Source organism: Tursiops truncatus, chromosome X (assembly GCF_011762595.2).
Source record: "Tursiops truncatus isolate mTurTru1 chromosome X, mTurTru1.mat.Y, whole genome shotgun sequence".
NCBI classification, from domain to species: Eukaryota; Metazoa; Chordata; class Mammalia; order Artiodactyla; family Delphinidae; genus Tursiops; species Tursiops truncatus.
In genome coordinates this window covers 113,927,916-113,953,960 of record NC_047055.1, presented here as the reverse complement: position 1 = coordinate 113,953,960, position 26,045 = coordinate 113,927,916, and the positions used below count along the sequence as shown (strand labels likewise).

At 39.0% G+C, this 26,045-nt stretch overlaps 1 protein-coding gene across 5 annotated transcripts in view; it reads right to left on the bottom strand.

Moving 5' to 3' along the window:
- SCML2 (Scm polycomb group protein like 2) overlaps window positions 1-26,045 on the bottom strand; it is an 86,661-nt gene that overhangs the window by 43,857 nt on the left and 16,759 nt on the right. For 3 of the 5 annotated variants that reach the window (XM_033849560.2, XM_033849559.2, XM_033849564.2), the window contains exons 2-7: window positions 23,704-23,749; window positions 20,648-20,716; window positions 16,052-16,122; window positions 15,013-15,247; window positions 11,477-11,565; window positions 144-387 (exon numbers count right to left, since the gene is read on the bottom strand). In XM_033849560.2, the coding sequence (XP_033705451.1) occupies window positions 144-387; window positions 11,477-11,565; window positions 15,013-15,247; window positions 16,052-16,122; window positions 20,648-20,716; window positions 23,704-23,725 (730 nt within the window). In that variant the 5' untranslated portion in view covers window positions 23,726-23,749. The remainder of the gene's footprint in view (window positions 1-143; window positions 388-11,476; window positions 11,566-15,012; window positions 15,248-16,051; window positions 16,123-20,647; window positions 20,717-23,703; window positions 23,750-26,045) is intronic. The other 2 variants (XM_033849563.2, XM_033849562.2) reach the window with 1 other exon arrangement.

The window sequence follows — 26,045 nt, the reverse complement described above, 5'->3', positions numbered from 1 at the left end:
CCAGTTCTCTAACCTGGACAGTACCCTTGCTGTTCTGCCTGATGCTCCTCAGTTGGACATGAAATCCTACTCTCAATGCCAAGAGCAGATAGATCTAACTTCAAGAAAATAAAAGAACATGTATTAGTTAGTTATTATCTTACCATAAGTTCCTGGTGGTTGTAATACATCTCCTGTCAGGCGACACCACCCAACTGGGAAAATATCTCGACAATCATACTTGCACCAATAATCAAAAGCTCCACTCCAGCCATCGAATGTGATATAAACTTCATCTCCTTTAACATTTCCAATAGTTGCAGGGCAGATCAGATAAGGGTTCTTTCTGTCTATAGCTTCAAGTTTCATTCCCACTTTAAAATTATTTAGAGGTGGCTTTGGTGGTTCCTACCAAAACATTAAAAAAAAGTTTTCATTGTTAAAATGTATTAAGAAGCATTTGCTCAATTGTATTCTTACAACCTTCAGCAACCAAAAATTAAGCTTCATGTTTATCAATTAAATACAGGAAGAAACAGTTCTCACAGATTCCTCTGAAACTCTGCTCAACAATATCTCACTTACTCTGGAGCAGAGCCAAGAACCTAGAAGAAAACAAAACCAGCCTGATAGTAATTCATTCATTCATTCACTCAAGAAGTATGTATTATATACTATGTACCAGGAATTTAGCATTCGTAAGTGAACAAAAATATCAAGATCCCTGTTCTGGTGGAGCTTATATTCTAGTAGTGGTGGTAGCAGGGGTAGGGGAGCCAGACAGGATGAAGGGGAGGAAGCAATAACAAGAAATTTTAAAAGAGAGTCAAACAAACCTAAAAATATAAAAATTATAGGGTATTTTGAAACATAGTAAGTCCAAAGAGAAGGAACAGCAGCAGGTAATATCTAAAAAAAACCTCAAAGTATAAAATGCAGATACAAGAACATGAAAGTCACACAAGTCTGGGGTCATTTATGATAAGCAATCCAGAAACAAATATTTAAAAGTATTCCTTAAGGACTTCCCTGGTGGTCCAGTGGTTAAGAATCCACCTTCCAATGCAAGGGACACGGGTTCGATCCCTGGTCAGGGCACTAAGACCCCACATGCCGCGGGGCTTGCCCTGCTCTACAGCCCACGTGCCACAATTAGAGACAAGCCCACACGCCACAAGGAAGAGCCCGCATACCGCAATGAAAGATCCCACATGCCACAACTAAGACCTGACAGCAGCCAAATAAATAAATAAATGTTAAATAAAAATAAAAGTATTCCTTAGTTACAGAAAGTTAAAGCATGCAAATGCTAACAGGATTCTTAGAAAGACCAAGTGCTATGTTAAAAGCAACATCTTTTTTTTTTTCAATTTGCTTTTTATCCTAGTAAATGGCACCATCAGCAATCCAATCACCCAAGCCAGAAACGTGGAAATGGTCCTAGACCTGTGGTTCTCAGCCTGACTGAACATTAGAATCACCTGGAGCCACACTGCCAGCACTACTGATTAAATCAGTCTAGGTGGGGCCCAGGGCATGTTTTAATTGCCCAGATCCAACGCTGAGAACCACTACCCTAGATGCATCCTTTCCCCCTAACACAATCAAAGACCACAACCTGCCAATTCCACCCCCTAGATCTTTAGAATAACGATATTGAAAGTTAAACCTTCAGGGGACTTCCCTGGTGGTGCAGTGGTTAAGAATCCGCCTGCCAATGCAGGGGACATGGGTTCGAGCCCTGGTCCAGGAAGATCCCACATGCCACGGAGCAACTAAGCCCACACGCCACAACTACTGAAGCCCACACTCTAGAGCCCGAGAGCCACAACAAGAGAAGCCACCGCAGTGAGAAGCCTGTGCACCCCAACAAAGAGTAGCCCCTGCTCACCGCAACTAGAGAAAGCTTACGCCCAGCAACGAAGACCCAACGCAGCCATAAATAAATAAATAAATAAGTTAACCTTAAGGAGTGCTTATTTTTTATATATATATATATATATATATATATATATATATATAAATAAAAGGTAACCTTCAATTGTTTAGTATATGCCAGGCACAGTTTAAATATTTCCCACATATTAATTTAATTCTCACAACAATCCTATGAAGTCAGTGCAATTATTATACCCATTTTACAGATAAAACTGATGCACAGTGGCCTAAGACTATACCATAAGTATCAGAGCTAGATTTTAAACTTAAATAGCCAACTTTGTGAAACACCCTACACCCCATCATCTGCTGGGCCAATTCCAAGTCATCCACACTTCAAAGCCCAATTCTCCTGGTCTCTTTAAGCCTTCCCTGACCAATGCCTGCCCACTCCAAGGCCCACCAAAGAGGTGATCTTGCCTTCAACTGTGAAACTATTGTTAAAATGTGTTCACTCCTCTGGGACTTCCCCAGCAGTCCAGCGGTTGAGACTCTGCCTTCCAATGCAGGAGGTGTGGGTTCAATCCCTGGTTGGGGAGCTAAGATACCACATGCCGTGGGGTGTGGCCAAAAACTTAAAAAATAAAATGTGTTCACTCCTCTATGAGACAAAGGGATTCTTAAAACCAAGTATCACTTCTTTTACATATTGTTATTTCCAGCACAGTACCCAACAGTAAGCATTTTTTAAATGAATGAACCAAGGAATCACCTGGAGAACAGTAAATGAGCTCTCAACTAACTCTTTCACCAAGATATAATTTTAAAAACCTATCTGGTAGATTGGTTCCTTTTAAAAATTCCTCCTTTACTGTAAAGCAATTATACTCCAATGAAGATGTTAAAAAAAAAAAAAGCCTCCTTTAAACCCATCTCAACATCCCATGCTTTCTCTGTTTCCTTTAGCCTTGCAATCTGAAAATTCCTTAATTCTTAGCCTTCAAAGTCCTTTTAATTACATACTCTTAATATGATTCTTAAAACCACCCTGAAGGGCTTCCCTGGTGGCGCAGTGGTTGAGAGTCCCCCTGACGATGCAGGGGACACGGGTTCGTGCCCCAGTCCAGGAAGATCCCACATGCCGCGGAGCGGCTGGGCCCGTGAGCCATGGCCGCTGAGCCTGCGCATCCGGAGCCTGTGCTCCGCAACGGGAGAGGCCACAACAGTGAGAGGCCCGCGTACCGCAAAAAAAAAAAAAAAAAAAAAAAAAAAACCCACCCGGAAAGTCAGCAGGGCAAAAGTTAGATTGATCAAGGATCAAAGTATTTGATAAATAGCTGGTAAGTAAGAAGCAGAGTCACATACCGACACTTCATGAAAGGGCCAAAGGTCCGTTATCAGTTATTACACATGGAAAGAAGGGGGGGCAGATTTTACAAAGTATAACCATGGAGGTTGATATATTTGTGCTAGACATTCACAGAATGCAAAAAACATTCAAGACACATATAAGGATCACAGGGCCTTACACTGTCATTCAACAGAGTAAGAGTAAGTCTTTCCATAGCAAAGTAAACTAGATCAAATGGCAATATACATTTTCTGCTACAAAACAGATTTAAGACAGTCAAGACAAGAGAAACAGAACTAATTTTAAAATTCAAATGTATAACCTAAAAAGAAATCCCAATATGACAGTATGTTATCAATGTCACTATTGGCTGGCAAGTAACAAAAACCAGAAAATGATTACAAACAAAATGCAATTTATTCTCTAAAGATTTTCATACTGTATTAATTCTTCTAAATTTCATGAAAACTCTATCAAATTTTCTTACATAAGTACAGCCATACAAATAAATATTAATAAAGCTCTAGGAGAAAACAAATTTTTATTTTAAAAAAATCAAAGGAACTACTATTTTAATAACACAGTAAATGAAAGGACTTTATCTCAAAACAACCTCCTTCCAGATTTAGGTAACTGGCAAAATGGTTCCCTCTGCTGTCCACAAAAGGTAATGATACAAAGTTGCTTTAAAATGTGTTGTTTTTTTTTAAATAAATTTATTTACTTATTTATTTATTTTTAGCTGCATTGGGTCTTCGTTGCTGTGCGCGGTTTTCCTCTAGTTGCGGCGGGCAGGGGCTACTCTTCGTTGTGGTGCGCGGGCTTCTCATTCCGGTGGCTTCTCTTGTTGCAGAGCATGGGCTCTAGGCACGCAGGCTCAGTAGTTGTGGCTCACAGGCTTAGTTGCTCAGCGGCATGTTGGATCTTCCCAGACCAGGGCTCGAGCCCTAAAATATGTTTTTAAAGAATATAGTTCGTGGGCTTCCCTGGTGGTGCGGTGGTTAAGAATCCGCCTGCCAATGCAGGGGACACAGGTTCGAGCCCTGGTCCGGGAAGATCCCACATGCCGCGGAGCAACCAAGCTGGTGAGCCACAACTACTGAGCCTGCGCTCTAGAGCCCACACGCCTAGAGCCCGTGCTCTGCAACAAGAGAAGCCACCGCAGTGAGAAGCCCATGCACCACAACGAAGAGTAGCCCCCACTCACCGCAACTAAAGAAAGCCCACGCAGCAACAAAGACCCAATGCAGCCCCCAAATTTAATTAATTAATTAATTAAAATATATATAGTTTGTCATCATCCATTCTTGAATGACTTCCTAAACACAAAGATATAATTTGCAAAAGCAATAGCTAAAATAAACAAGGGATCATTCTCTTTTACTGTAAGAAAATGATTCTGTTCTAGAAGGTGGCTAGCAAAGAATGGCCTTTTAACCTCCCTCCTTGCTTACCTACAATATGGTTCTCCTTACAGGCTACTTTTTCACATATCCCTGTGATTGAAGCCAGTCTCAGCATTACCTACATTACCCTTCTGCCTGGAATATTTTTACCCTTGTAGTCTCAAGGTTCATTCTCTCCCTTTCTCCACATCTTCACTCAAATGGCAACTTCTCAGCAAGACCTTCCTGGCCAACCTATCTAAAATGTCACCCTCCCTTCTCCTTAGCATATAAAACTATCAAACATAATACACATGTATTTATTATGGCTTACTATAAATTTACCAAGCTAGAAGGTAAGCTCCATAAAGCCTGGAGTTTTTTATAGCTTTGTTTACAGCTACATTCCTAGAGTCTACCTGTGATCACAAACTCCTATCCTTAATTTCTACTTCCTTACTTTTAATCAATTACTTCTTTGACCTCATCAAGAATTGTAGTCCTTTAACCTTCATTTATTCATTTACAAATATTTACTGAGTGCCTACTAAATGCCAGACACTACTGAAGGTTCTTGATATATATTAGCTAGCAAAATAAAAATCTCACCTTGCAGTGCTCACATGCTAGTAAAGAGAAAGATGAGGAACATAAGTAAAATATATTCTATGTTATATGATAAGTGCTTTGCAAAAACAGAGAGAGAGAGACAGAGACAGAGACAGAGACAGAGACAGAGAGAAGATCAGAGTAAAGGGAGATCCAGAGAGCAATGTAGGGGAGGGGTTGTGCAACTGTAAACAAGGTAATCAGGACAAGCCTCATCTGGAAGGTGACATGTGAACAGAAGCCTGAAGGAGGTGATTATTAACCATGCAGTTATCTAGAGGAAGAGTGTTCTAAGCAGGGCCAACAGCCAGGGCCAAGGCCCTAAAACAGGAGATGTGTCTGAAATATTCGAAGAACAAGGAAGCAGAGAGTGGCTAAAATGCAGTATGCAAGTGGGAGGGCAGTAGGAAACAGGTCAGAGAGAGAGTGAGGGGTCGTATCATGTAGAGCTGTGGAGGCCACTGTAAGAACTCTGGCTTTTACTCTGAGTAAAACAGGGAGCCCCCTGGGTGGTTTTGAGCAGAGGAGTGATATAATCTCACTTTTTTTTTTTTTTTTTTTTGCGGTACACGGGCCTCTCACTGTTGTGGCCTCTCCCGTTGCGGAGCACAGGCTCCAGACGCGCAGGCTCAGCGGCCATGGCTCACGGGCCCAGCCGCTCCGCGGCATGTGGGATCTTCCCGGACCGGGGCACGAACCCGTGTCCCCTGCATTGGCAGGCGGATCCTCAACTACTGCCCCACCAGGGAAGCCCCTCACTTATGTTTTAAACGGAATACTCTGCTTGCTGTGTTGACTACAGACTGTAAGGTTATAAATAAAGAGATCTATGAAGAGGTTACCACAGTAATCCAAGTGAGAGATAAAGGCAGCTTGTTCCAGCCTGATAGCAACGGAGATGGCAATAACTGGTTGAATTTCAAATATATTTTGAAGGTAGAGCAAATAGGGTTTCCATATGGACTGGATGTAGTATGTGACAGAAATAATCACCAAGGTTTTTGGCAGAAGCAAATGGAAGGATAGTTGCTACTCCCTGATATGGGAAAGGCTGCAGGTGGAGCAGTTTGACATGTCTGTTAGACATCCAAGTAGGGATACTGAGTAGGTAGGCTGGATATACAAGTCTGAGATGGGAGCAAAACATCTGGAGCAGAAATATAAATTTGAAAGTCACCTACATACAAACTGTATTTAAAGCCAGGAATTAGATGAGATCACCAAGGAATTAATACAGATCAGAGTTTCTCGAACATGACACTACTGTCATTTGGGACCAGAACATTCTGTTGTAGGGGCTGTTCTGTGCAGTGTAGGATGTTTAGTAGCATCCCTGATCTTTACTCACTAGGTGTAAGTAGCACCCACATACACACACAGTTGTGATAACCCAAAACGTCCCCTGTTGAGAACCACTGTATAAAGAAGAGAAGAGGGGACTTCCCTGGTGGTGTCCAGGGGTTGAGACTCCACGCTCCCAATGTAGGGGGCCCAGGTTCGATCCCCGGTCAGGGAGCTAGATCCCACATGCATGCCGCAACTAAGAGTCCGCATGCCGTAATGAAGATCCTGCACACAGCAACAAAGGTCCCACGTGCTGCAGCTAGGACCCGGCACAGCCAAATAAATAATTAATTTTTAAAAAAAAAAAGAAGAGGACCAAACACTCTAACATTCTATCACACCCGTTCACATCCAGGTTACAGTGCATCATATCACCACTTTCTTCTCAGCACCCCAAACCAACTTATCCCCTTGTCCTTGTTCTGTTACCTCCAAACCTTAGTTCAATATCACCATCCACTTTACTATTTATTCTCAGTTTCCAAGCACTGCTGGAGAAAAGTCCCACATGCTTATTACATGTAGTGCTACACATATTTAGTCTTCATCCTCAGGTGAACCCTCCAAAATACTCATATGTCCCTAGGTCGATCCCTCTCCCATCCCACATGGCACCTATTCCAAACTTTTATCATTTGCCTTAAGACCAACGATGTTTCCTCACTATACATTCATTACTTCGTTAACTGACTTTCTCCTAAACCACAGAGTAAGCTCTCTGCCTTGGTGTTAGAATATAGTAGACTTTCAATCAATGTATGAATCCTTCCCTCCAGCCTTTGTCAGTTTCCTATTTCACAGTAAATCGAGGCCATCAGGAATGAACTCTATCAATATTCTGCCCCCACAATTACAAATTTAACTCTATCTGGGGACACTTTTCAGCTGGTCTTCAGTTCTTGCTAATGTAACTGATGAACTTCCTATCTACCAAATAGTCAAGAATCAGCTTTCCTTTTAACTGACCTCTACTAAGTACCTGATATGGGTACTTATACATCATGAAGGTGAGTGGGTATTTCTCAAGGTTCTAAACTTGACACTCTTCTCTTTTCCTTCTATATATTCTCTTTGGACTAGCTCATTCATGCTCAAGGCTTCCACCCCTACCATTTAAGCTGAAAACTCCCAAATCCACGTACCCAAGCCAAACCTTATTTCTAGGTTCTAAATACTTTATGTCTAATGTCTGGTGGTAGTCATTCCTCCTCAAACTTCCCAGAGGCACTTCAACATGTCAAAAACTAAACCTATCTTCTCCCTCTCTATGTATTCATCTTCCTGTACTCCCCCATCCTTTCTTTATTCATCGAACAAACAAGTACGTACCAGGACGTATGATAGGCACTGCAAATACAAAGCCATATTAACTTTTCAAAACGAACTCACAGTCTAGGAACCAAGAGACAGTGAAAATAATAATATAATCCAATAACCACAAAGACTGACATATGGGGGACTTTCCTGGTGGCACAGTGGTTAAGAATCCGCCTGCCAATGCAGGGGACACAGGTTCAAGCCCTGGTCCGGGAAGACTCCACATTCCGTGGAGCAACTAAGCCCATGCGCCACAACTACTGAGCCTGCACTCTACAGCCCGCGAGCCACAACTACTGAAGCCCGCACATCTAGAGCCCGTGCTCCACAACAAGAGAAGCCACTGCCATGAGAAGCCCGCGCACCGCAATGAAGAGTAGCCTCTGCTCGACGCAACTAGAGAAAGGCCCGCATGCAGCAATGAAGACCCAACACAGCCAAAAATAAATAAAGAAATAAATAAATTTATTTATTTTAAAAAGACTGACATATGCACAAGGCGCTACAGAAGTATAAGAATACAGAGGCAAAAATAGGGAAGGTATCCTGGAGGATTTAATGCCTGAAATGAATCTTAAAATAAAAATAGGAATTAACCAGAGATAATCAGCCTAAAAAAAGGAATATGGTATGGACAGGCTATTATAAGCAATTCAGAACATAAAATCCAAAGCAAGAAGTCGCAACTGTAAACCAGATAGATCACAGAGCACCTTAAAGGCCATATTAACAAACTTATACTTCATCCTGAATGCAAATGGTAACTTCAAAGGAGTTTTAAGTATGGAATGATGTGATATGGCTTCTGTATCAGATATTTCTAGCAGTTGTGTTTAAGGGTGACAATTATAGGCAGTTATAAGGCTAGTTGAACAGTCTAGGCAAGAGGAAAGCCTGCACAAGGGGCAGTGGTATTAAGGTTAGAAAGAAGAGACACAACAAAGAAATAATTAGCAAGCTAAGTAGGTGGGCCTTCCTAATTAATTGGCTATCCAGAGGCCAGGGTCAAGGAGGAGTGAGGATTTAAGATGGCTCCTGGCCAAGTTCCAAGCTTGGCTGAAAAGAGCACCCCACAAATCAGTAAGAGTAAGAAAAGAAATCCAGTAGAAAAAAGGCAAAGGCTATAATCAGGCGATTCACAGAAAAATAAAAGGCCATTAAACACATTTTAAAAGTTCAATTTCACTGGTAATCACTTCAAGGCAAATTACAATGGGATACCATTACCATTCCCACCTCCAAAAAAAGATTTACAAAATTTTAAAAGATAGATAATATTCATTGCTAGTAAAGGTGTGGGAATATGAATATATCTATACACTAATACTGGAGCATAGTTTGGAACACCCTTTTAAGGTGCAATTTAACAGTATATTTCAACACTTAAAGCATACATTCCCTTTGAACCAGGAATTCTACTTCTAAGAATGTAGGCATTCACACTTATATAAAAAGTTCTATATGAACTATAGAACATTCTATAAGAATGTCCACTGTAGATGATTTAAACAAGAATATGGAGACAACCTAAACATCAATCCTTAGGGAGAGGTTAAATCACTTACGGTAATCCATACCACAGAAGAGTACAATACAACCTAAAATATATATGAAACGAAATGGAAATTTCAAAAAAATCCATATTTTAGGGGAAAAACTAAATCACAAAATATATTCCAATTTATGTTTAAGAAATAAAAGCCCATATATGTTTGTGAATGCACAGATAAAGGTCAAGAAGAACATTTTGGAGAGAACAGTAGAACGGAGGAATGGACGGGATAAATGGACACTCATTTTTCACTTTAGTTAAGTATACAGTTTGATTTTTCCCCCCACACAAAGGTAAATTACTTTTATAATATTAAAAATGAAAAACATAATGTGACATGTGGCATGTGACTAGCTGATAAAGCAACTTAATAAGTAAAATAGATCCAGTGGCTTTTCTAAAGCCACAGCCTAAGCTAGTAAGTATTTAATAAAGACTACTACTAAACATCTCTTTTGTTGTTAGCTATCCTCATATATGCTTTACACAATGCCCAAAGGGATTGCATTCACCTGTGCCCCTTGCTGGTAGGGCAAGCCCACTTACAGCATTCATGCTGCTCAAAGCTATACTCCAAGATTTTTTCTTTGCAATGCAGGAATCATGTCAAATGACACTGCACATCTTTATATCTTTAATCTTCTTGAAAAGTTTTTAAAACGTACAATCAATGTTTACCACTCCTGATATGAATGGTTGTAATAAAATTTAAGTGACTGAGAAAACAATGAGGACAGAGAGTGAGAAAGAAATATTTTGACCCGTAATTTAACTAAAACTTGGCTTTCATTCATTGTTTCTTAACACAGTGTACTCTTTCAACATTTTCTCAAGAGCATAAACTATTTTTGGAATTCTCCCTCTTTGTTATATAACAAGTATTTCCTTGTAACAAATTCTTTCTGATGACTGTTTATAACATTCTTTTACTTCTGCAACCAAATCTCTCCAAGTAACTTTCAAGTGAAAGTTTCAACTTTCAACTTTCAACTTTCATTTTCTCCAATATCAAAGAGACCACTAACATAGCAAACTGAGGCGAAGCTTCACTTCTGAAGGTACATAAAAAATAATAACAAACATTTGCTTCCAGTAGAGTACCCCTTTTTGTATCTGAGGTCAAGAAGGAAGGTACTAATTCATTTTGACTACTGGATGATTAAAACTGAGCCTTTTTTATGACTTGCTGTTACGGGCTGAATTGTGTTTCTGTGTCTCACCCCCCCACCCAGCCAAAATTCATACGTTTAAGTCCTAACCCCAGTACCTCAGAATGTGATTGCATTTGGAGATAGGGTCTTTAAAGAGATAATTAAGTTAAAATAAGGCCATTATGGTAGGCCCTAATCCAATATGACCAATGTCCTCATAAGAGGAGGAAGTTAGGATGCAGATACGTAGCTCATGTATCTTTTCCTCCCAAAGAGGAGAAGACGACTATCTATAAACCAAGGAGAGGGGCCTCAAAAGAAACCAAGCCTGCTGACACCTTGATCTCAACTTCTAGCCTCCAGAGCTGTGAGAAAATAAATTTCTGTTCAAGCCACTGTTATGGACTGAGTTACATCTTCCCAAAATTCATAATTTGAAGCCCTAACTCCCAATGTGACTATATTTAGAAACAGGACATTTAAGGAGGTAATAAAGGTTAAGTGAGGTCCTAACGGTGGGGCCCTAAGCCCATAGGACTAGTGTCTTTTCTAGAGAAAGGGAAACCAGAGATTCCTCTCTTCCACGCATGCACAGAGAAGAGGCCATGTGAGGACAGAGCGAAAAGACTATAAGCTGAGAAGAGAGGCCTCACCAGAAACCAACCCTGATGACACTTTGATCTTGGACTTCTTGCCTCCAGAAATGTGAAAAAGTGAATTTCAGTTATTTAAGCCACCCAGTCTGTGGTACTTTGCTACAGCAGCCCGAGCAGACTAATACGCTTGCCAATCAAGTAATTTTAAAACCATTTTTGCTTTCCATATCAGAGAAGACAAAGCATTTAAGCACCCACTGAAACAATAAAACCACAGCCCAGTTGATGGAAGCTTTTCATAACATCTTTCTCACCTTCTTAAAGAATGTTGCAGGTGCCATTTCAGATCCACTCAGTGTTCGCAAGAGGAACATTGGCCAAGATGATGTGTTCATCTGGTACCCTATTTTATAAAATAAAGCAGAAATCAATTTTAAAAAGCCTCCCTGTGATATTACAGCAAGGTGGTATTAAAAAAAAATGTTTCATTTACCATTCTCCTTCAGAGAATGACTTTCTTATTGACGAACTCAGGAAATGGGCAAGAGGAGCTGGTGTACCTTCCAATCAGTGCTACTGTATCCACTGTACTATTAAACAAGAATGCTACAGTGGGGGTAGAAATTCTCATCTTAAAGAAGCCACTAGCTAGGGTTCACCAACATACACATATATGTTGGGAATGGGCAATACTAGGAGAAATCCAAGCCAGAGCCCAGGAGAGCTTCCATTCCCCACCAACAATCACACACGCAGGGTAAAAAGGCCGCAAAAGACTTCCAGTCCCTCTTTTTCCTCAGAGCCTCTGCCTTATTTCCTTTCCGAAAGACAGTTTTCTGTCAAACTCAGCAAATGTACACTTATGATGGTGCATTTCACCATATGTAAATTTCGCCTCAAAAGGAAAAAACCTGTAAATAAACAGTGGACTCTAGTTAATGATATGCATGCGAACGTATTTAGGAGAAATGCACTGATGTCAATAACTTATCCTGAAGTGCATTTAAAAATATGATGGACTGATGAATCGACAGGAGGACAGATGGACAGATAAGTGATAAAGCAAGTATAGTAAAATGATAACCGGTAGAGCCTAGGTAGTGGGTATGTGGGGGTTCACTGCAAAATTCTTTCACCTTTTTTGTAGGTTTGAAATTTTTCATACATTATATTGGGAAAAAAGACAGCTCTCACTTTAGTAAACTTTGCTCACTAAATGATCTTATCTTAGAACTTTTATCAGATACTATCAAAATAGACTCAACAGGTGTCTTCTCTAGAGATCTCATCAATTAATGGTGAATATCACAGCATCTGGCATGTGTAGCAGGGAGCAGCGATCTGCTAGTTTTAGTATTTTCTGGGGGCAATCTGTTACATGCAACACTTGCCTCCCTTGATGCCAGAATTGGTGAGAACTTGGCATGCATCCCTGATGAATACATGCATTAAGATAGGGAGGCACATGAATCACATTGGCAATGGGTCCATCAATAGGATAAAATACGCAAGGAAGTTCAGACAGAAAGTCATCCTATAATGATCATGTACCAAAACACCCTTAATCTGACTAGGAAAATAATTGTTGCTAGGGAAACATGGGGGAGGGTTGTTACACACTCTCTTAAAATAAATCAGTATTATTAGTGATATATAATAAATAGTTATCCACAGCATGGATTCTCCACACTGTGGTTAGAATAGTACATAAGAATCATTCTCTGGTCCTTATGCCTTTCTCTTAACCCCCATCTTATCCTATTACATGATGTACCACGATTTTCTTTTTTAATTTAGCATTTTTCTTAATTCTTTAATTGCCTAAAGTCAAACATAGATTAAAACGTCAAAAAAGATCAAAGTGCACGTTAAAAATTCAAACATAGATAAAACTAATCCATGATATTAGGAAGTCTGGACAGTAGTTACCTTTGGGAAGGAGGAGGATATGACTGGGGATCAGCAGGAATGGGGCTTCTAGGGTGCTGACAATGTTCTATTTCTTGATTTGGGTGTTGGTTATACAAGTGTGTTCATTTATAAGCTGTACACTGTTCTCCATGTATGTTGAAACTTTAAAAAAAACCTTTTAGGGACTTCCCTGGTGGCACAGTGGTGAAGAATGCACCTGCCAATGCAGAGGACATGGGTTCGATCCCTGGTCCAGGAAGATTCCACATGTCACGGAGCAACTAAGCCTGTGTGCCACAACTACTGAGCCTGCGTGCTGTAACTACTGAAGCCTGGGTGCCTAGGGCCCGTGCTCCACAACAAGAGACGCCACTGCAATGAGAAGCCCATGCACCACAACGAAGAGTAGCCCCCGCTCACCACAACTAGAGAAAGCCTGTGCGCAGCAACAAAGACCCAACGCAGCCAAAAAAAAAAAAAACAAAAAAATACAAAAATAACACTTTTAAATAATAACCTTTAAGGTTTAAATAAATAAAGCTTTTAAAAAGGAAAATGAAATAAGTTGTGTTACATTAAAATGGAAACTATTCAAAAGCGCCTGACGAGCAAATTGGCAAAAACTGTATTTTTTATTATGTGCTGTCAAAAAACACACTCATCAGCATGTATTGCTATTTATTTCATATTTTTAATTAATAAACTCTAAAAGTAATTTGAAAAAAGAATGATTATAAACTTGGTTATGTGTTTGAAATGCTGACAATCACAATAGCTATGTTTCCTTTAAACAAAATACAAACACATAGTATCATATTGTAAACAGAGAAATAAAATCCAAACAGGGAAGAACTAAGTCTCAGGTTCATATTATGTCTCTTACAAAATTCTGTATGAATTAAGAAATACTATAAAAATAAACAACGAAAAATGTGAATGATATGAAGAAAGAAAAGGGGAAAAGCATAAAACACATACACCCTAAACCATCTTCTTGGAATAACACATCTCTGATTAGTTTTTTCAAATATTTTAAACCAAATTAGGAATAAGTAACAATTACAGCAAGGACAGTATAAAAAGATATTGCTAAAAGAGTAGTTATTATTATCTTACATTTTTCGTTCTCAGGGAGTTTTTCACTAGTAGGAGACAAAAAAAATCCATTCTCTCACTGTGCTTTATAATAGAGAATTTTCATTTTTAGCATTGTAAAGAAACAAAAGCCAATACCCACCATTCACTCAGAATGTAGAAGTAATAAACTAAATCCTTATATTCTACAGAATACCATGGTACTCTTATTAAAAGAGAAAATTTTTGCACAAAATTAGTGTCACACACTTACCTTTTAAAAACCTGGTCAAAATTGAGAGCTTTGTATTAAAAATCTTTGCTGAAGAGTTCCATCCATCTCCTCCTTTTCAAAGATCTATAGGTACTGACTCCTACCCCTCTCACCATGACTTCTTCCCACATAGGTGTAATGAAATTTCCAAGTCTGAAACTGGAGTCCCGATGTAAAATCATACCCTTCTGCTGTGCTCATCCCCATACCAAAAATGATGAATGGCTCATTAGACAATATTGAGGGAGGAAGTGACTCATATCAAATGCTACAAACTTCTCCCCCAGAAGGGTTTCTGAATCTGCCTGTGTAATCCAGTAGAGCTGCTTTTGACATTTCAAGTTTTAAGGCAGAATGAGTCTTGCTCTGGAGTGGGGAACCTTTAGCACACAAATGCCAAATATGTACTTAGGTGAAACTCTGTAACATATGGTACTGAGTTACTTTCTCATACATTCTCCACAGTAACCACCTGACTATCTATTTGTAAGAATGCCCAGAAGAAGAGATTTTTAAAAGGCCAGTTAAAATTATTTCTATTGAATATTACATTAACAAAAATATGTTATTTTAAGAACTGTTTATCCTTACCCAGTGGAGGCCGAAGTAAGTCCCCCTCCTTTTCACATGTCCCAACAGGCTGTATGTCCGGAGAATCAACAAGCCGCCAAAAATCATTTCTGTTGTCACTACCATCCAGTCTTAAACGTAGCCTGGCACCAGTAATTCCAACGACTGTGGCGATACATATTGAAATCATATTGCGAGGGTCATGGGCTTCCAGTTTCATACCAACTTTGAAGTCATTAGCTGGTGGAATCTGGGACTATATATATACATACATATAAATAAAATTTTGTTAAAACGCATCAACTATAAGAAAATCAAATGGTCAGTTTGATTTTTAAGCACGTTTTAAGTAACAGTCACAGCAGTTGGTGAACAAAGTAAGAGCTATAAGGGTTAAGAAAAAGATCTTCTCCAAACCCTCTCCTTGGCTTGACATGCAGCCTGACTTGGCTGCCCACTGCTGGTCTTGCTAATCTGCCCACTTCCAGGCAACCCAAATACAGCCTCAAAAATGCATCCTGAGTGGCTTTCTAAAATAAGAATATGATTAGGCCATCCCCCTTAAAATAAGCCAAACGGCAGCTCACCACTGCCTAACATAAAGTCCAAATCCTCAGTACAGGTTAAAAGCCACCGCACCTTAATCTCATTCCCATACTATCACTTCTATCCACTTTGTGCTTCAGCCACTCCACACCATCCCTTAACACTCAGGTTCTTTTACACCCACGTGCCTTTGCTTTGGATGTTCTCTCTGCCTGGAATATCCCTCCCCTCATCCCAATCACCTCAGATAGCCACCTCTTCTGTAAGCCCTCCCAGTATAGTTATCACACTTTTCATAATTAATTATTTACATGTCTGTCTTTCTCTCCAGATCTGACATAAAGTAAATTCTTAATGAATGGATGCAAAGAGACCATCTGGTTCTTAAGCAGCACTAACACAATCCCACTATCTCCTCACACTACTAGAACCTAACAATCACACAGGCACCCTTCAACAAGTTAATAGTTTACATCAATATATACAACATGACATCTACAGAATTTTGGCATACCTGTCTGAAACACTCTGAAGGAGCACTTAAAGATCCAGTCTCTTTCAAGTAATTTTCCCAGTTAAAATCATCTGGAAAAAAACACGCAAAAATAGTTCTGTTGTTTCCTTTTTTTGGCCATGCCATGCAGCTTGTGGGATCTTAGTTCCCCGACCAGGAATCGAACCTGGGCCCACAGCAGTGAATGTGCCAAGTCTTAACCACTGGACCAGCAGGGAATTCCCATTAATGCATATAATATGTATACTAACCTTCAGGAATAAAATGGGTTTTAGTTCCATATCTCTTCAAAGAAATACTTCTTAAAGAACATTCAAATTTCCTGATCTACATTTGACTACCAGCATGGAAATAAAAAATAAGACAACTTCCTAATAACAGCTCTGATATAAATTACAATCCAGATCATCTTGATGAAATGAAGACTGCAGCACAGTGATTCCAAAAATGTGAACTCTAGAAATAACTAAAGGACTTTTTATAGAGTAATAGCAAATTCTACTCATATGTCTCAAATATAAATTTACTCAAGACGTGTTTTTACCATTTCATCCCATTACTGTGAAGGCGTTTCTTTGTTTTTCACAGGGATCTAAAGGTGTTTAGATGTGTGGTATAGCAGAAATAAAGCAATACTTTATGGAAAGAAAAACTCTGAGAACCAGCATTGTTTCTCAATTGACTATTAGATCCCCATCCAGGGTGTTAAGAATATGGTAGCAGAACAAAGCAGAAACCAGTCGTCAGTGCAATGACTGATATGCATTGTTGTAATTATCTGTATTTTCTACAAACTCTTGCTGTCCTTTCTCTCACTCAGTCTTCATGATATATTATAATGCTAGAAGAGAAGGTCAGAAAGCAGTATACTTTGCCTGGACACTTCAATTCACTGTGCCAGTCACACTGCCAAGACACTGAAAGACTTGATAGCAGTATTAAAGGTACTATTAATTCATACAAAGTTTAATTCTCATCAACCATGACGTTTTTTTCTATACTCTTGTCTAATTTCCTCACTATAAAAATATTGGGTTCGACAGTTCCCTCCCTAGGGGAATCTGTGTTACTAGCCTCTTATATATCCTTCAAAGGATATAACAGTTCCACTTACACACTGCTAATAAATGTTTAACAGCCAACTTTCCAGAAAATACAAACAAAAAGCCTGACTGGTAGTGTTTGCAGATTTCTGTGGTGTAAATACTACCACCATGGCTGAGTGATTGCAAGGTGCCAAGGTAAAGTCACCAACCACAAAGTTGGGAAGAAATGTGTACCACTGGCTCTCCCAAGCTGATGTGAGCCAGCTTCAGAATACCACTGTTACCTGAAAGTATGCATTTATATGTGTATGTACACATATTATATGTGGTATTAAGCATGTCATATGTAACACTGTATACCCTTTTAGAGATTTTTCCACTAAAAGAAAAAATACTGGGTTTAATTCTTCTTCCAGATAATGTAAAGCAAGCACTACCACAGTGCTGAAAGGTATGCAGCAGAATGTCAAGAACACAGGCTCTGGAGATGAACCTGCCGCCTTTCAGTCGGACTCTGCCTCTTACTAGCTATGTGACCCTGAGCAAGTCATTTCACTTTCTCAGCCTCAGTTCCTTCACCTATAAAATGAGGAAAGTAATACATATGATATAAGGTATTTTGAGAACTAAGTGAAGTAGTACACATGCAAGTAACTCAATAAATGGTTTATGTTATTATTCTAAAACTAAATGTCATAGTTGTGCCTAAACTTAAGAATACTGGATAGCTTTATTAAAAGTGAAAACTGAGATCTGTGGTTCCAAAATTTAACTGACCAGGTTATTTCAGTGACCTCCTAAGCACTAACCTGACAATCAAGAGACCCAAGGTTCTAACTGAAGCTCTACCACCATATGACCTTGGAGAGCATTACAAAAGAAGAACAAAACAAAACATGAATGGGGGAAAAAATCTGACTAGGATGTCATTAAGGAGCCACCATACCAGGAAGAAAGGAGTATAAGTTGAAAATAATGACTGAGAAATCAAAACCATTTCACAATTATACCTCAAAGAACTTAATTAAGACTCTTCCACAAACCAGTTACATTTGTAAAATTTTTCAACGACATTGGAAAATACTTTATCCAACACAATTTTTAAAATATTCTATTACCATTTGTGTCTTAATGGGCTATAATTTGAACTAGCAAATCCTTTATACCAGTGCTCCATAATACAATTATTTTCTATTGCACTGCTAGTTAATTTAACCTTTGGAGCCTTAATTTTTTTCTTTATTCATAAGGCAAAAATTTTTAGTCCACAGAACCGTTCAGCTTGGTTGTCCATATGATGAGAGCCTGCCAATAACATGGGGGAAACACACATAGCAAAAGGCTTTACTAATTTAGATTTGATACATCTACAATATCACAGCTGGAATTGCTGACCAGGAGCCAAAACAGTCAAAGTCACAGACAAGCATGAAGTTCCCGTCTGCCTCTGCATCTTATCCTCACTGACAGATTTGGGTGGGGGGGGGGGGGTTACCCTCTCTCAGAAAGGAGCCCTGGGAACTCATAGACCTGTTCATGAGACAGATGTACATACATAACTTTGTGATCTGTTACCTGCACATGTTTATGGTCCTTCTTGTTTGATTTGTACTCTATTCTAGTCCATACATTAACCCAAACACCTTTCAGCAAACTGAACATAATCTATGAGGCCCCCCAGTCTTCTCCAGAGTAAATCAGAATCATAATGTCTTCTACCAGTGCTGGGTTTGGGTTCAGAGGCTATGTAAAGAAAATGGGCAAAATATCTAGAGCTTGAAGCTTCTCAGCTGAATGATCAGCACCCAATACCTCATAGCATTTATCACAACTGTAACTGGGCATTTGTTTAATGTCTACTTAAGCTCAAAGACAGCAAGAATCATGTCTGTCTTATTCATCAATGGATTCCCATAGAAGGTCACCAGTATGTGTCAGGCACTGTACTAGGTACTGCAGATGCAGCAGTTAATAAAACAGACAAAAATCCTGGCTCTCTTGGAGCTTACCTTCCAGCAGTCACTCACTGATTTCTAAAATGAGATGTTAGAGTGAGAGCCCTGAGAAATATCTGCAGATGTCTGTCAATTTGATTAAGTAATATCATTTTTAATCAGAATTTCTCAGAGTTTGAGAATTTTGAAAAGTTAACTAGTTTCAACCTTTAAGAATATATTTTTTCAAATTTATTTTCATGAAATTTCCAGAATAGGAAAATCTATAGAGACAGAAAATAGATAAGTGGTTGCCTAGGGAGAGGCACTGGGAGGAAATGGGGAGTGGCTGTTAATTGGGTACAGGATTTCTTTTTAGGGTGATGAAAATGTTCTAAAATTGATTATGGTGATGGTTACACAACTCTGGGAATGTACTACTGAGAAGGACTGAATTGTATATTTGAAATGGGTGGATTGTATGATATACGAATTATATCTCAATAAAACTGTTATATTAAAAAAATGGAAAGGAATTTGTAGGGATAAGGAAGAACATTCTAACCTAATGGCCTCCATTTCCTTTGGAGGGTTTTGGGGGTTGGAAGGAAGACCTGAGGAACAAAACAAGGCCAATGAGAAAGAGAGCTAAGGAAACACTGAGGACACAGCTACAGTGAGAAAGAATGACTCCATGGGGATTACCTCTATAGGCAATCTTCCTGTAGGAACAGAAAGTCATGGGTGAACTACTTACTCCAAGAGTAGGGCTGGCAGGGCAGCTACAACAGAAAGACAAGGGGCAAGAGGTTTGCCTGGAAATCTCTGGTAAGTTTGCTGTAGTATTTTTTAAATTCAGCCTTTTGTCTATGTATGACTTATTTTCTCATTTTCCTTAAGAGCAGGTGCAATGAGTCAGATTCTATCTCCTGAGTCTCTGATGTAGTGCTATATACATGCTGTTCACAATAAAAAAAAACTTAAAACATGAATTAATAACTCAGACTTCATAAACAAAGTTAACATTTACTGAACATTTACTATAAGCCTAGGCATTATATTAGGTGCTTTACACTCATTTTCTTTAATTCTAATAGTTCCACGAGATAAGTAGTATTATCCCTGTGCTACACAGGAGAAAAAGGAGACTAAGAATGTTGAGTAATTTGCCCAAGGTCACAAGGCCAGTAAAGAATGAGGCCAAGATTCTAGAACAGATCTGTCAGACCCCCTCAATGCCTAAGCTTTAATCCACTGGACTGTCTTTTGACCATCAAAAAAGGACTTTCACATTGACTCTAGTGTTAGAAGAGTTTTTATTAATAATCAAATTATTTTAAATTGGTAATTCATGGTAATTAATAACTATATATCTTTAATTTGGCAACATTTGCACTGAAATACAGGGTTATCTTTTAACTTAATCCCTCTCTACGTGAAACCAAAGTAAAATTTCCAAAATTAAACACTATCTTTTTGACCTTTCCTATTGCTTAGATTTTATATTTACAGGAGCTTACTATACAGAGATTATACCAAAAGCAGTAAGAGAAGAGTTTATATCAACACTGAGTGAGGAAGAAAAATATGTTGTACTGAACTAATTTAAAACCTACCATCTTGCACAGAAGATGTGCCTGACTGAGGAGCCTTCTCTTGATTCTCCTTCTTTGCATCCATTGACTCTTAAAAAAAAAGAAAGAAAATAGTGAGAAATAACAGAAGGCCAGAGAAACAGTTTGAAAGAGTACTTATAAAAACCATAAACTAAAACTATTTTCTAATAGAAGCCAGTTTTAATTTTATAATTAATATCCTCATTTTCTGCATAGGACTTCACTTTCCAATATACAATGTACCTTTTTTAAATTTTATTTATTTATTTATCTATCTATTTATTTTTATTTTTGGCTGAGTTGGGTCTTTTGTTGCTGCGTGCAGGCTTCTCTCCAGTTGCGGCGAGCGGCGGCCACTCCTCGTTGCAGTGCGCGGGCCTCCCCTGCTGCGGAGCATGGGCCCTAGGCATGTGGGCCTCAGTAGTTGTGGCACGTGCGCTCAGCAGTTGTGGCTGGAGGGCTCTAGAGCACAGGCTCAGCAGCTGTAGCACACGGGCTTTGCCGCTCCGCGGCATGTGAGATCTTCCCAGAGCTGGGCTCGAACCCGTGTCCCCTGCATTGGCAGGCGGAATCCCAACCACGGAGCCACCAGGGAAGCCCATAATGTACCTTATAATTTGCTTATTTGTTTACTGTATGTCTCACTTCACTCAAATATAAGCTCCAAAAGATCAGGAATTTTTAAATTTTACTTTGTCTCCTTTGTTCACTGCTGTATCCTCAGTGCCTAGAAAAGGACCTGGCATACAGAACACCCTTGAGCATTTGTTAAATGAATGAACGAACAAACCAAAATGAGCTAGGCTGATCCTTACAATGTTCAGATTAATGTGCCTCAGAAATAAAGCGCAAGCTTTTGAGAATTTAAAACAAAAGGGGGGCTTCCCTGGTGGCGCAGTGGTTGAGAGTCCGCCTGCCGATGCAGGGGACACGGGTTCGTGCCCTGGTCCGGGAGGATCCCACGTGCCGCGGAGCGGCTGGGCCCGTGAGCCATGGCCGCTGAGCCTGCGCGTCCGGAGCCTGTGCTCTGCAACGGGAGAGGCCACAACAGTGAGAGGCCCACGTACCGCAAAAAAAAAAAAAAAGGGAAGCTAAATTACAATGTAATTCAATGGACTAGGCAAAGTTTTTCTCTGTGCTAGGCTGAGGAACTCAAACAGTACTGGACCTTGGGACTTCAAGTCTAAGATGTATTTCATCCACATTTATTACAGTATATATTTCTTAAATGACTCATTTAAAAATTAATCATAATACTATTATTATGCTGAAAAATTAACCAAAATTCTTTAATATTATCAAATAAGCAGTCAGTATTCTCATTTTCCTCATTGTCCTAAATATTTTAAATGTGTCTGTTTCAATCAGGACCCAAATAAAGTCCATACAGAGCAATGGCAGATACATTTCTTAAATTTCTTTTGATCTATAGACTCCTCCTCCTCCTCCTTCTTTTTCCCCCTTCCCCTAGCAATTTTTTTGCCGATGATACCAGTTCAGATTTTTCCAACCTGGAGTTTGCTGACTACTTCCTCATAATGCTGGGTTCTTCTGGTCCTTATATTTTCTCTTAATTCGTATAGCTATTTCGAGCCAGAAGAGCTTAACCAGATTCAGGTTTGGCTTCTTTGGGAGGAAGAGAGAAGATGACTTCATAGGTACTTCTCACAGGGGGTTCCTAATATACCTAGTTCTCTCTCTTTTTGTGATATGAGCTGCCATGGATGATTATTGCCTAGATCCATTAGTTCATTAGTGGTTGCAAAATGGAGGTATTCTAATTATCGTCCTGTCTTTATTAGCCAGAAAACTCCTATAGAGAGAAACCTCCCCTCTTCAACCATTCAGTTACCTTGAGGTAGAGCTCACAAAGGGAAGTCACAATCAACACTTTGTTCTTTTCCTTTATTTTCTAGTTTTCAAGATAATGAATTGTATCCGTGGGACTTCCCTGGCGGTCCAGTGGTTAAGACTCTGTGCTTCCAATATAGGGGGCATGGATTCGATCCTGGTTGGCGAACTAAGATACCACATGCCGTGCAGCCAAAAAATTTTAAAAATTAAAAAAAAAAAAGAGTCGTATCTCTACCATTCTCCACAGATAACAAATAAATTTTGTTTTGTTTTTTAGTATCATTATGAACTAACGAATTTAACCACACTTCATGTGTTTCTATCTATTGCTGTTTTACCCTTACTGATGCTTGAATTGTCAAGTGACAAATTTCTTAAAAAAGAATGTATGAATGATGCCAGGTGTACCATTTAAGGTAACAGATCTACTTTCTGGTTATGACTGAGTGACTCTTCAAGATACGTGAACACTCGACAGGGATGTATGGGCTGCTCTCTATTTAAATAATTTGGATAGTATGAAGACAGTACACATTTATATTTACTAAATAGTTCTACAGTAAGATTTTCTAATAGGAAAGAAAGTGAAATTATAAAGGCCTGGTTCCTGCTCTAGGGAAGCTAAGAATCTAGGTACAGAGACTATACTAAACTAATACACTTGACAAAAATGGAAATAGCAGAGCACAACATTCAGCATGCAGCCAGAGAAAAAGTCATGAGAGACAGAAGACTTAAACTGGGTCTTGAAGGAAGAACAGGATTTAGAACAACAAAGGTATGAAGAATGTATTAACGGGAAAGAAAACACAACTCAAAACAGAGAGTGCAAATGAGTGTGGCATATTCATGGGACAGTGAGCAAACTTCTCACTAGAGCAGGACAGGATGAAGCATTTTTTAAATCACCCATATTAGAGTAAGAAAATCTGGACTGTGATCTTGGCTGTCACAGATTGTTTTATGACCTGTTCACTTAAACTCCCTCAGTGTCAGCTTTCTCATTTATAAAACTAAGAAGGGAAGACAAGATTACCTTTAATAGCTATTCAGTTCTAAAATTCCAATTCTAAGCACCTAACGTCTTCTATAACTTTACTTTTAAAAAGGCTTTTTTCCCCCAAACATTCAATCTACCAAAAGATACTCATTCCCAATGAATAAATAAAAATATTTATCATCTTTAGACAAGTAAATCTTACCTTCATTCACTGTTTGCCCCATGGTATCCCTCTCTGGTGTTCTTTCCTACAAGGTGAAAAATCAATTACTACCTCCTTTTAACGTAATACATTTCTGAATGGTGGTATTATTACAAATCAGCTATAATGGGACTACATCAAACTAAAAAGCTTTTGCACAGTGAAGGAAACTATCAACAAAATGAAATAGCGACCTACTGAATGGTGAAAGATATTTGCAAATAATATATCCAATAAGGGGTTGATATCCAAAATATACAAATATCTCATACAACTCAACATCAAAAAAACAAACAACCCGATTAAAAAATGGGCAGAGAATGTGAACAGACACTTTTCCAAAGAAGATATACAAATGGCCAATAGGCACATGAAAAGATGTTCAACAACACTAGTCATCAGGGAAATGCAAATCAAAACTTCAATGACATACCACCTCACACCTGTCAGAATGGCTATTATCAAAAGACAACAAATAGGGCTTCCCTGGTGGCGCAGTGGGTGAGAGTCCGCCTGCCCATGCAGGGGACATGGGTTCGTGCCCCGGTCCGGGAAGATCCCACATGCCGCGGAGCGGTTGGGCCCATGAGCCATGGCCACTGAGCCTGCGTGTCTGGAGCCTGTGTTCCGCAACAGGAGAGGCCACAACAGTGAGAGGCCCACATACCGCAAAAAGAAAAAAAGAAAAAAAAAAAAAGACAACAAATAACAAGTGTTGGTGAGGGTGTGGAGAAAAGGGAGCCCTCGTGCACTGTTGTTGAGAATGCAAATTGGTGCAGCCACTATGGAAAACAGTATGGAAACTCCTCAAAAAATTAAAAATATAACTACTGTACGATCCAGCAACCCCACTCCTGGGTATTTATCTAAAGAAAACAAAAACACTAATCAAAAATATATATGCACCCCTACGTTCACTGCAGCATGATTTACAACAGCCAAGATATGGAAGCAACCCAAGCGTCCATAAACAGATGAATGGATAAAGAAGATGTGATATATATACACAATGAAGTATTACTCAGCCATAAAAAATAAAATAAAATCTTGCCATTTGCAAACAACATGGATGGACCTAGAGGGTATTATGCTAAGTGAAGTAAGTCAGACAAAGACAAATACTGTATGATTTCTTATACGTGGAATCTAAAAAAAAAAACAAATGAACAAACATAACAAAACAAAAACAGTCATAGATACAGAAAACAAACAGGGGGTTGCCACAGGGTAAGCGGTTGGGAGGAAGAAAGAAAGGTGAGGGAGATTAAGAGGCTCAAACTTTCAGCTACAAAAAATGAGTCAGAGGTATGAAATGTACAGTGTGGGGAACACAGTCAATAATTATGTAATATCTTTGTATGGTAACAGATCATAATTGTAACTAGACTTACCGTGGTAATCATTTTGAAATGTACAGAAATATGAAATCACTATGTTGTGTAACAGGAACTAACATAGTGTTGTAGGTCAATTACACTTTAAAAACAAAGAAACAAACTCATAGAAAAAAAGATCAGATTTAATTATCAGATCAGATAAATAAATAATTATCTAACAAAGCAGGATAAAATACAGGTTCTTTGGGAAGTTAGGAGGTACTGTGAACTGAGAATATATAAGAAGCCTTCTCAGAGGAAATGGTAGGTAAACTGGTACTTTAAAGGTGAGCATTTCAATGAACAGAGAAGAATGAGAGAGGAATTTCAGGCTGAAGGTATAAAATGAGTGGACACTAAAGAAGAGCCTGCCTCCTCTACTTGATTATGAAATGCTGGAGTTGCTCAGATTCCTTCTGGGCTCTCATCTCCCTCTACAGTCTCTCAGGAGCCACCCATACACAGATGACTTGCAAAGCATTACCTTTCCTTCCCAGACTTCTCCTCTGAAAGTCAGACTGAAATAATTAAATGGATTGGCTATTTGATACCACTGGGAAGATGCTGTCAATTAAGGACTATAGCCTAGCAGCAAAAGAAAAAGTGAAATATATAGAGAGTGCTGAATCGAAGCAGAAAGTAAAGGGAGACGAGCTGTAATCCAGGTAGGGAACAAAGGCACTTAACCAACTCTAGTCAGAAAGTAAAAAGCTGTGAATTACATTAAAGTTAAGTCCCATTACTACACAAAGGGATTCAATTCAAAAAAACTCAGGGATGGGTCACACATAGAAGATATACCCAGGTTCCTATGTCCTTCTCTAAAATCTCTAACTCATAACTGAGTTCTGAATCTCAACTGGTATCAATTCCTCCCATTAGTTGAGTAAGTGATTTTGTAAATCCTAGAAGGTGAAAATATATGTTTAGAAATAATTAAAACCAAATCTTTTTTATCTTTTTTTA